This window comes from Coregonus lavaretus, assembly GCF_964263955.1.
Source record: "Coregonus lavaretus genome assembly, chromosome: 14".
NCBI classification, from domain to species: domain Eukaryota; kingdom Metazoa; phylum Chordata; class Actinopteri; order Salmoniformes; family Salmonidae; genus Coregonus; species Coregonus lavaretus.
In genome coordinates, this window is record NC_140001.1 from 26008052 (window position 1) to 26020631 (window position 12580).

The 12580-nt window shown below is 43.9% G+C and overlaps 1 protein-coding gene across 1 annotated transcript in view; it reads right to left on the reverse strand.

Annotated features, from left to right (window-relative positions):
* The window catches only part of LOC311141544 (adhesion G protein-coupled receptor A2-like), a gene marked incomplete at its 5' end in the record, with an annotated part of 45264 nt that overhangs the window by 20165 nt on the left and 12519 nt on the right, over positions 1-12580 (reverse strand). Inside the window, one exon of the mRNA XM_084176904.1 lies at positions 2931-3002. Coding sequence (XP_084033030.1) covers positions 2931-3002 — 72 coding nt within the window. The remainder of the gene's footprint in view (positions 1-2930; positions 3003-12580) is intronic.

Here is a 12580-nt window from a genome sequence, read left to right on the forward strand (position 1 = left end):
GCATACAACCTTCCCACAACGTTCTGGGAATGGTGCAGGATACCCCGTTCTGGGAATGGTGCAGGATACCCAGCTAGCACATAACATTCTTAGTTGTTATGTTTCTTAGGTGGGAATTTCAGTACGTCAGCATAACATTTCCTACAGGTTTCCTCATGGTCCTATTTAAAGGAACGTTCTCAAATTGTTCAGAGAACATTAAGAAACAATGTTCTTCTGTTGGAATTTCAGTACTTCAACATAATGTTTTCTGCAGGTTTCCTCATGGTTCTATTTAAAGTCATTTTCTCAGAACATTAAGAAAACGTTCCATAAAAAACACAAGAAAACATTAGTAACGTTCAAAGAACGTTCCAATAATGTTTTTGTTTTTTTAAACATATACATTCCGTTCTCAGTGTCAACAAAACTCTCTCTATCCTCTATCTTGTTAAATGTGTTCAGGTGTGTTGGCCGTGCCCACTAATTGGCCACACCTGATCTTAATGAGTGCTTGTTTAAATGGGGTCTGGTTGAATAGACTAAAATGAACAGCTTTGTATGAGTAAAAAAAAAAATACCGCGCTGGCTCCATCCTTGTGGCGCAGGTGGACTAATTCCATGGATAGAGAACATAAGATCATAGGTTTGAATTTCAGACACAATAAAAAACAAATGTGTTTGCATGATTAATGCCTAAGCAAATGAATTTCCATGTGTCCTATCTGTGCTTGGAGTTCAAAACAGTTGAGCTAACAGCTTTACTAAAAGCCTTATTGAAACATGTTCTCAGAACTTAATTTCATTACTTTCAAATAACCTATAATTTCCATTCTCAGAACGTTAATAAAACCTCCCAGGAAAACTTTCAGGGAACCATAGTAAAACGTTCTCAGAACCTGCCTGCAACCTAAAACTGTACGCTCCCAGAACAGGCTACATTTTCACTTCCGTTCTCAGAACATTTTACCGGTCAGGAAACATTTGGCTTCGTTCCCAGGACCAATGGGAAAACAAAAAACGTATGTTCCCACAACTTCCAAGGAACCAAATGTACTAGCTGGACTGGCTTCTACAACGCTGACCACATATATGAGTAACTGCTCGCCACTGGACCAAATGACAAGCACATGTAGACAACAGGCTGGAAATAATGAGCAAGACCTGAACGGTGACCAAGCTAGAGACAAAACAAAACAACATAGCAACTCGCAGGGTGAGCAGCACAGTAGGTACACAACAAGCTAAATTAATTTGTTTGTTTTACTTCACATCTATCCATCTTTGCCCAGTTTGATTTTTTATTATGTCAAGGTGGTATATTTTAATATGAAAATAGTCATTTTCCCATGAGCTGATTTTTAATTGTAAGTTGTGAAATGCTCAATTACAGAGTGTGGAGCACAAGATGAGTGAGCAGACCTCCAGTGCAGTGTGTCAGAGGGCCGGTGGAGGTATGAGGTCTGAGCAGAGGAGTGAAACGAGCCCTGTATGATTTACAACATGTCCTCTGTTGCGCCAGACGCCCACAGCTCCTGCTGTGTGTGTGTGTGTGTGTGCGCGTATGTGTGCGTGTGTGTGTGTGTGTATGCGTGCGTGTGTGTGCGTGTGTGCGTGTTTGTGTGCGGGAGGTTCTTGTTCTGTGTCTCTCTAACTAGGTCATGGTTATAGCACTGCAGACCTGCTCCACCCCCTACCCCCTACTAGTTTCACTACTGTCCCAGGTACAAGGGCCTGTTAGTGGGCAAGCTCATGTTACCCACCCCACAAACCCCATGGCACTCTGGGGGGCCTTGTCTGCACTTGCAAAAACAAGTAATATCATCTCACTTTACATCAAACAAACAATTCTGCCCAAGCCTCTACCACTAATCAAATCTCAGCTACACCCGATCTAACAATACAGGTCATAAAGATGATCAAACTAAGCCTGAATAGATGAGGCGCTAACTATGATTAAGAAGAAGTTAAGAACATGGTCACACAGGCGCTTTCTTGCCTGGCATAGCTCACATAAAAGAGGGTCTAGCAGTTTCAGCAGATTTAGCAATTTTTTCAGACCAGGCATGTCTGGGTTGAGCTCCAGTAGGTAGGTACTAACAAGCTAACAACTGCAGCGAATTACCATCTTTTTCTTTCTTCCAACATTTTGGAAAAGCTTGTTAACTTCATTGGTGGCAGCTCAGAGTCGCATGTGGAACTAATATCGCTTAAGCACCATCTCCCCCCACCCCCACCCCTCCCCCAAAACTGCTGCCTCCTAGACATACACAGGCAAAAGTTGGCCCCATTTCATACTGTACAGTACAAGACTGGAAGACCACTGTAGACTATCCTTTTGTTGACGCAATGTAAAACTCCCTTCCTCAGTGTCACTCAGCCTTTACATTTGTGTTCTTATGTTTACAACAGCAGGGACAGTTTGTGCCACTGATGAAAATCAAATCCTCAGAGGACTCAACTGTCATCTAAACTGTAAGGAACAATAAAAATAAAAAACAGTGGACCAGCTAGGCAGTGGGACCCTACATCCATAGGGTAGAGCCAGCCAGCCAGCCAGCTGCCTGCCTCAGTCTGAGTTACAGGCAGTGCAGGCAGCGCCAACAGCCTCCTCCTCCCATGGAATCCTCTTATCTTGTCGTGTAGAGCAGGGCTTCCCTGATAATGATGAATGGTGGTGTAATTATGTGATCTCTTCCATATAACTCTGTGATAACCACTCTGAGTGTTTCATCCTCCCTGCTGGAAGCCAGCCCACTGGATAGCAGAGCTGCGAGAAGCACAGATCTCCCTGATACCCTGTCTCTGTGGGGCTGTGGGCTCCGCAACACAGGGCCATATGGGCTACAAGTACCCAACTTGTTGGCGTTAAACCTGCCAATGTTAAACCTATGAGTGAGAACCCAGGACAGACTCATTCAGATGTAGTGAAAATGACATGCGTTACTCACAGTTTCTCCAGGGCATAGAGTCCAACAAAGGATCCATTTCTCAGAACCCTGATGCGATTGTTGCTCAAAATTCTGTTTAAAAAAAAGGAGCAAACCAAGATATCATTAGTATTGTGCTTCAAAAAAACATAAGAATTCATAAACATACACATTCAACTCATACTTAGCCTACCTGAGTGTTGTTTGTCAAACCCATATAGGATATGAAAGGAGTAAGGACAATAGCAGAGAAAGAGATGACCAACAACTCAATTACCCAGAAAATGGGTTTCAGATAAAAGTAGGACTCCTCTAAGAGGGTCAGAATCTTCATGAGAGGATAAGCAAACTGCACGAGAAGCAGTCACACGTGATTACCCTGGCCAGAGACATTACACAAAGCTGTTTCCAATTCATCCTAAAGACTAAATAGGAGACAGAGATTGGGGGTGGGGGTGGGGGGAAGGAAGCTTGTGATAATCATCCTGGATACATTTCTACATCAAAAGCCAATGGCGTTCACATCAAAGGAAAGTCTGCACTCGTCATGACAATTACCCTTCTCCCTATTGGCAAATAATTTGGCTTATAGGGCCCTTATCAGACAAGAGGGTGAGGGGCTTTCTAGGACCAGCCTGCACTGAGCAGAGCAGAAGATCTGCTTTGTCTCAGAGGGCATCATAGGAAACAGTATTTACAGTAATCAGCCAGCCCATACGGACCAGCTCAGATGAACAGAGAGGCTAAACCACTACAGAGCCCGCCAGCCTAGACCCAGACACAGCCAGGCCTTCACATGGTCCACTGTGACATTCCCTATCGGTGTAACCTGCTCAGGAGACACAGTCCCTGGTCCTGAAGCCTGTACACCTACTACCCTACAAACCCCTGTGTCGTGGGTCCTGTCAGGTCGGCTGTGTGTTGTGGGTCCTGTCAGGTCGGCTGTGTGTCTGCCACACCATGTCTTTGTGATCCTGGCCCCTCAGCGGGGTAGCAGGGTACAGCAGGGGCCCGGCTCCGGCGACAGCCCGCCATCATCACACCGCCCTCTCCCCGTTCCCCGGGGCACTTAATGGGCTGTTTGTGAGATTAAGTGTGTTTTTAATCAAAGATTAGGAACGGAACCGAGCGGAGCACGGGTGTGTGTGTGTGTGTGTGTGTGTGTGTGTGTGTGTGTTCTGTCTTTAAAAGAGGGAGCTGACTGTGAACAGCCTGTGAGATGCAGCAGCAGCCAATCCCCTAGCTTCCTGCCACATTAATAAAAATACAACCCTCAGCCCACACCTTTTAGTTCACTTAATGAACAAATGTAATCACCCCCCCCCCCCCCCCATGAGCAGCACCAACCGGTGACTTTTCCAACTAAGGAGTTGATAATGAATATATTGGTAATTAGTCACTAAATCAGCACTGTGAGAAACTAACTATAACATTCGTATAGCTATACCTGCAAAGTGTCTAAAGAGTAGATATTTATCCGTCTACTTAAACTATATCATGCTTTCACTTCCTTTTTTGCTGAACGTGGTCGTCCTAGGGAGTAAACTGAATTTGAACCTGTGACTCCCAGTCCTAAGGTCTCACGCGTCAGTTAGACACAGTATCTCTCATATAACTTGATGCAGGCCTGAGATGAAAGCTACAGAAGATCCGGAACTGCCTGAATAATTCAATACAGATAGCAGAGGAGAAAGTCACGTCTGGCAAAGCAACAAGCCATTTAATTCAACACAGACAGTTTGTGTGTGTGTGTTCATGTTCATCTTTTTGCGCAGGTTAGCTTTTTTCATCATGAATCTTGTTCTGGAGGCAGCTCTGCAGAGCGGTCACTAGCTGGCACAGCCACAGTCATAAAATCAGATTTTACACCTAACCCTAACCTTAATCCTCACCTTAACCACAGTGCTAACCCTAATGCCTAACCCTAACATTAAATTACATTTTGTTCTCATATATTTGTACAATATAGCCAATTTGGACTTTGCAGCTGGCCTATCTAAGGGGAAATCACTCAGTTCTACCTCCATGACAAGACTCATGATAATAAACATCAACCTGCTCTTTTTGCATGATTGTGTACAGTAAGTGTGTTGTGTGAGGATCAACACAAACAATACATAGTAGGCCTCTGAGAAAGAGCGAGTGTGAGACAGAGCTCTGTAAACAGCCTGAAATAGGCTGTATGCACCCTCCCATCAGGCTAAACAGGAAACCAGCCAATTAGCTGTTTATTCAGGACGCGGCTGACAGAGGTCAGGGGTCAGGAGGAGAGCACAGAGCAGAGCAGAGCAGAGCGTTGTCCATGAGCAGGTGTAAGACAGGAGCGACCGGAAGAGAGAACAAGCGAGGGATATGAGAAACTTAAACTCCTAAATTAGAGTACACAAAGGCTGTATAGAGTATTGGTGTATTTTCAGAAGCACTGGAGATGAGTGAAGTCTGTGCTTCATTGAAAAAGCATAGGTCACATACAGTATTAATCACTGAAGTGAGGAGGAGGAGGGGAACACTACTACTCACCCTCAAATTGATAGAGTGGCCTGTGTTGTTTGAATGGCCTGCTGCGTCTCCACACTGACTGCCCCCTTGACAGATGGCACATTGAGTTAGTCTGCCTCCAAATACAATTGCAGCTCTATGGTGCACGATATGAAAAGTGCACTAACTCAATCCAGACGATCTCTAAGGTACAGCAGAGCTGCATTAGCCTCCTCATTAATTAAGCCCTTTCAGACCAGTGGCTTATCAGAGATCAGAGGCAGTAATTGAATCTATATCAGCTGTGTGTAAAACCAGGGCTGCAGGTCAGAATGGGGGGACACATAAAGACACTTCATCTAAGGCCATTCAGTGAAGATCAATCACCAGGTCATCCAAGATGATTCAGCTGTTGGAACAGTAGGCATGCTGCTGTTAATAGAGGTTGAGTGTCTACAGGCTAATGGCCTTAACCCCGATCACAGCTCTGGTCAGGTGCACATACTCCTCTCATATCCTCTTATCTCTCTCCTAACAGGGATACAGTATCATGCTGTGATTACTCAACCGGATACATTCACCTCTGAGAGATGGAGAGTATACTGTAAAAGCAGAAAGACATCTAATTCTTGAGCTCTGTTCCTATAGAAACTGCTGGTAGCCTATACCTTAGCCTTCCCTCTTGGTGCACGGCTGAGACAGTAAGTCAGTGAGATGCACATTGACTGACAGACAAAGGGCCCTGTCCCAGCAGTACAAACCACAGCGACCCCTCCCTGGGCCGTGCCACTCACTTTGTTGGTTTGCTCAATTTGCTTCCTCAACCCACAAAGCCTTTGAGAGAGAGATGAGGGCATGTCAGCATGTCTCAAATTGTATTTATTCACTGATTTATTTCTGCTCCTTCCTCTCTGGGAAGAGGAGAGGATAAATGGTGACTCCAGGCCATGGTCTGTTTCAGACTGAACCTCTTCAGCTGGGTGGATCATGGCTCTGATCAACTCCAACATTAGCACACACTCACATAGGTGTCAGAGAGTGGGCAGATTGAGTGTGTGTGGGAAAGAGAGAGTATGTGTGGGAGTCTGTGTCTATTTCTGTCTCTATGTCTGTGAGTGTCTCTGTGTGTTTGTATGTGTTTGCCTCTGTGTGTCTCTGTGTCTCTGTGTCTCTGTGTGTCTCTCTGTGTGTCTCGCTGTGTATTTGTGCACGCTTGCCTGCAGCTGCACTGGGTTTCAGGTCTTCCTCTGCCAGTAATCTTTTTTTAGTGAACAATTGTTCCTCTGGTGGTAATCTGAAGGCATGCTACAGAATGTACAGTATGTACACTGTATACAGCTGAAGATAAACTTTTCAGCTATTCAAATGACAGCTGAGGGCAGAAAAACAGGTTTAGGATGAATCTCCAGGTTCCACTTGATAAAATCCTTCTCAATCTAGACAGGATATCCTCTCTTTCAAATCGCACATATCTGTTCCCAATAAACGTTGGTGTAAAAATACCTTTTGATTCTGCTCCACTCTCCTGCTCTCTTTCTAATCATGTCCTCATTTGGAGAACCTCTCTCTCTTCAATAACTGTGCTACCAATCTTACATTTTATCATTAGGACTTGCAATCAAATCAAACGTAAAGAAAAGAAGGGCTGTTACAAAGAAACAAACAAAAGCAAACAAAAGACTAACTAGATGATAGTTCAGCCTCTATGGCTTACTGCAGACGTTTGAGATGTGTACTGTATGAATGAAGAGTCCCGTTCCCATTTCCCTGATCTCTACTGCTTTCCCAAATACCCTGGCGTCTTGGAGCATCTCTCTCCCTGTCTCCACTCCAGAGGGGACTTTTGATTTTAGCTGCATGATTCTACAGCCGACCAAAAGTAGGATAACAGTCTTAAGGAGGGGTTTCTATTTAATAAGAATCCCTCTGCAGGCAAAGCTGTACACTCTCATTAACCATCTCTAACCTGGCAACCCAGCATCTCATTACAACAATAACATCAACAATCTCCCTCTCTATCATAACACTGATCATCGTTCTGAAACAAGGGTGCAGGAGACGGGGAGAGGGGAGTGAGGTTCAAAGATCAGCCATGGCTGTGGGCTGTCCTACTACACACTGTGGAGACAGTCCAATGGAACAACATGAGGATATGAGTACGGATTAGACACTACACGACCTTCCCCACCCCGACCAAGGCAAACAAAGAGAGGTGCCGGTTCAATGTATTAAAGAGAGTCAAAACAACTAAACACGCCACTTTGTAAACATAATTTAACTTAGGATAAACCTCTTCGCTAAAGGACCACACACAAGGTGAAAGACAAGAACCCTTGAAAGAGTTTGTTAACGCGCCACAAACTCAGCACACGACACAAGGCTCTATATCTCAGAGATTAAAAGACCAATAGCAGCCGCAATAAGAAAGTTGTTCACTGACAGTTTCTGAGCATCACAATTCAATCCAGTTTAATCTGCATGGTGATTTTATACTGAAAGCATCGGATTATGTCACAGCAAAATGTAGCCATTTAAATCCAATAACCCATTGAAAGTAATTTATAGAGGAAACCGAATGAGGGTATTAAACAAGGATGAAGTGACTTCATGTCTCTCAATGGTAAAGCTGACACAATACACCTTTGTATACATTCTCAGTCTGGACACTTCAGCTAGAATACTGTAGCTTAATGTAATTAAAAATATATATCCTTGAGTTTGAGTAATCTTTATTTAAGCATAAGTAATTTCGTAATTAGTAGCATTATTTCCATCCCAGTGTCCTGGCAGTGCATAGGAGAGCAGTTACTGTAAAGTAGAGACATGGCAGTCTGTTTTTCAATAAAGACATCACAAGGTTGGAACTTGGACTGATGAGGACAGACAGATCGGGTCTGTGAATATTGCGGGTGAACCCACCATTTTATTAAAAACTCCATTACTTAACTTGGCTGTTAACAAGCTTCTCAAGACGTCTTAGTCTTTCCAAGTGCCACGTCTAATACATCAAAAGCAATTACCAAACTACAGTACATTACGTAGCACCTTCCTCACACCTCACCTCATACACATGGAATGGACCAGAGTTGGCCTCTAACAGACTAGCCCCAGCCAAAGAGTTAGCCAAAGGCTGCCTGCCCCTCTCACTACTGGGAGAAGGGGCAATTGTCTTCAACACAAACTACTGTAAGGTGTGTGTGAGTATGTATACACACTGTACAACATGATGTTAGATCATTGGGTGGTAGAGGAATTAATCAGTGAAGCCTTTGGAGGGGAGTGTGACTTTTTGAATGGTTGGGGGCCATTTGAACAGCTTAGCGTCTGGTTTGCAATGACAATCCACTTTTTCTGCATTAGCCAACAAGTTATGGACCAGGAGCAGGTCTGCTTCAGAGACACATGAAGCTGGTTATAGGGTTAAGGGGTGTCTTCACATGTTAGCTGGCTACTGAGGGAGGGAGTCTGGTCACCTGCACACACACACTTTCATTGTGATATGTCAGAGTCCTCAGCCTACTAATGAAGGCCCAGACCAATTACTGCTGTAAGCTTTTAGCCACAGGAGCCCCATCTCAGCAGGAGCATGTGTATGTGTGTCTGTGTCAGTGTGTGTTTGAGAGAGTGTCACCTGTGTCTACCTGTTCACCTGTGTATTTATGCCCTCACTTCCCTGTGTTCCCTTGCTCTGTTTTCTTTGCTAGTTTCTCGATGCCAAACAGTACTACTCAGTGTCTGATCGCGAGACGTATGTACAGGTACTTGAGAAGTGTTCTCCCTGTTTCATTGTTGTTTTCAGTCGTAGTTAGTATTTCATGTTTGCTTTCAGCCTGTTTTTGTCCGTCATTTTGTATCCTGGTTTTGGGGCCACCAGTAAAGATCCTTGTTTCACCATCTCTGCCTACTGCCTACTGTCTATCCTGCACCGCACCTGGCTCATACCTCACACCAACCCTTACACCTCCCCAATATTAAAGGGCCTCTTTTCATTTGCAGGTCTTCCAGTGCTTCTGCACTGGACTGGTAGCTCTGTCCTGATGGCTAGTTGAGTGCCCTTGACTCACCATTCAGTGCCCTGGTCTGCCCACGTTCCAGACCCATCACAGGGAGTATCAGGTAAACAAGGGAGGCTCCACAGCCACTCAGTGGTAGAAAACTAAGCTACCTCTGACAGGAAGCAGTTCTGTGTGGCCCAGGGGCACTGGCTCTGCCCTCAGCGCCTTGTTCATCACAGTGAATGCAGCAGGCCACTGAAAGCCCTTGAGCACAACGAGCACTTTAGCAGTAAATGCATCTTGAGCCGTGAATGTGTCCATTGTCCCTAAGCCACCAGTGTGCTTCCAGCAGGGAACAGGGAGCCTTGCCAGACTACAAGTCCTATTTATCTCCTGTCATGTACATGAACATCCATGTAATTGCACGTCAAATGTTTTTGTAAAATCATGTCACAAGCACTGATTGAGTTATTCAAGCATTATGGAAAAGTGAACAGAATCTCCCTGACGAGTTTGCTTGTTCTCAGAGCTGTGCGGGGTAATTCTTGGTGTGCAGTCAAAGGCTGTGAAAACCAGAAAGAGTTATACAGTGTACATCTAAGATGCTATGTACAATATTTGTTTACCATGACTCAGGAAAACAAAAGAAATTCAAGATTAATATAAAATTGAAACTATATTGTGACAGTTGAGTGCAATGAGTCTTATCCTGAAGCTGGATAGTGGAGTGAGCTCTTGCATCTGATATGTACTGTAGAAGCGCTTATTATAGAGTATACTGCATTGTGCTTGGGTAACCAGGCAGGGCAAGGGAGTCTATATGGTTTGTGGTTACATGTGTGTGTGGTTGCATGTGTGTGATGTGTGTGTGGTTGCGCGTGTGTGTGTGTGTGTGTGTGTGTGTGTGTGTGTGTGTGTGTGTGTGTGTGTGTGTGTGTGTGTGTGTGAGACAGTCAGATGTATCCGTATACAACAGCATATGCATATGTTTGAGTGTATGTGTGTGTATAAATGGCAAGCAGTCCTTCAGCAATGCCTCAGTCTAAAATTAAAATTGGGGTTTTATAACTCTAATTAGAGAGGGGAGGATGGAATACTATTTTGGGTGCTGTGGCCGTGCACGCCCTTCCCGCATGCGTGCACACACACACACAGCGCTCCTGTGTTCAGAGATGGTCTCCCACATGGAAACAGTCTCAGGACAATTCAAGCAACAACACTATCAATTAATGAGAAAGCAACTTCCATGACATGTGGGTTTTTAATTCTACGTTTCTTTTATTCAGTATTTCCTTTTAGTTGCGCAACACATTTTAAACCTGGGCAACCAACAAAGACTGAAAGGTGAAAGATGTAAGCCAGTGGCTGCCTAGAATCCTAACAACCAAGAGTAAAACACGGCAAGTAAATGATGAAAGTATAACTACGATTCACACAAGCAAGTCCAACCAAGTCAGCAACTCCATCACTGTCTAAAGTTTGTTCTTTTAATGAGGCAATTTACTGAATCTAGGCTTTTCAAACAAGTGGAATGTGGTCTATGCCTGACTAACATTGTCTCATTGTTCTGTCTCATAACCAAGCTCTGTTTTCTGCTCCAATGCAAAGACTGCTGGGAAATGGGTTTGCTTTTACAAAGAATAGGGCCAAAATCATTCTGACCCAAATAACTTAACAATGCTGTTTGGCTAGTTAGTGAGACACTGTTCATTTCATGCAATAAATATCTACTGTAGAAATGGATGTTGTGTTATTGAGTGGCTCTGTAACGCTAAGTAAAGTGGAATACAATCAACAAGTTTCATAACTCCGCTCCAATTACTGGGTAATCAGCGACTGTAAAGCCATTGTTCCCTTAGAATTAGTTCTATTGGAACAATTTTCACACCATGCAAATGGTTCTCATATAATTCACCAGAAAGATGTTCTTAGTGTAAGCTTTTACAGCGATGATATCTCAGTTTGTATAATTATAGTCGAAGAACCATTTATTTTTATGAAACATTTAACCCGTTTTCTTTTTCACTAATTAAATGATTAATTACAAGCAGTAAATCAGAACTGATAAGGCTACATTTTTAGATATTATAAACATTTGACAAATAAAGTAGAGCTATCTGAGATATGTCCAACACTAAACATACGGGTGAATATTCTTACTATCTTCAGATATCAATACTCGGTGTCACACAAACACTTACACAGAAGTGGTCACACACACAAACGTGTGACCACAAGCATTTTCAGCACAGACACCCACCGCCATCTTCTGTGGGTCTGCATTCTGCTGCTTCCAAAGCAGAAACTCTGGAGGCCATTTCTGTGGTTCAGCACGGGGAAGAGAGGGGAAGGGGAAGACAGACAGAGGGGTGGGGGCTATAACTGGAGAAGAATAACCAGAGAGTCATTTATTTTTTGGAGTAAGATAAGAAGGAGCTGTATGAAAGGAAACACTATAATAACAAAAGTCAATCAGGGGTATAATGTTGCTATGACAACATATTTCTCTGTTTTTGTCAAGTTTGAAGATCGTGGCCTTTTGAGCAACAATCTCAAGTGATAAATGAACTATGTAAACCCTTAAAACTTATCCAGAATGCCGCAACCCGTCTGGTGTTCAACCTTCCCAAGTTTTCTGAATGGCTTCCAGTAGAAGCTCCCATCCACTACAAAACCATGGTGCTTGCCTATGGAGCAGCAAGGGGAACTACCCCTCCCTGCCTTCAGGCTATGCTAACCCCCCCCCCCTTACTACAACTGTGATATGTGGTTGTCCCACCTAGCTACAGTATCTTAAGACGAATGCACTATCTGTAAGTCGCTCTGGATAAGAGAGTCTGCTAAATTACTAAAATGTAAATGTATGAATTCAAAAGAGATGGACCAACAGAAACATACAGTAGATATCAAAGAAGTGTTCTTTTTAGAGCTGTGACTTTTTCCTTGACCCCCTCAGCCAGGCAGGGGGTCCTGGGAATGTGTGGCATTGACAGGTGCTGAGGCTGTTCATAGTGCCCTGGGTATCCAGTGTCAGGCCTTTGTTTTTATTTTTTGTATTTATTTATTGCTGACCAGTGCTCCACCTAACATGTGTGGACGGAGGAGAGCCCACTCCCCCTCCTCTCAACACCTTTCCCCACATAAATAAACCCTCTCCCAGCAGGAATGCCTGTGTGTTCCGAGCGCTCCACAACTCCA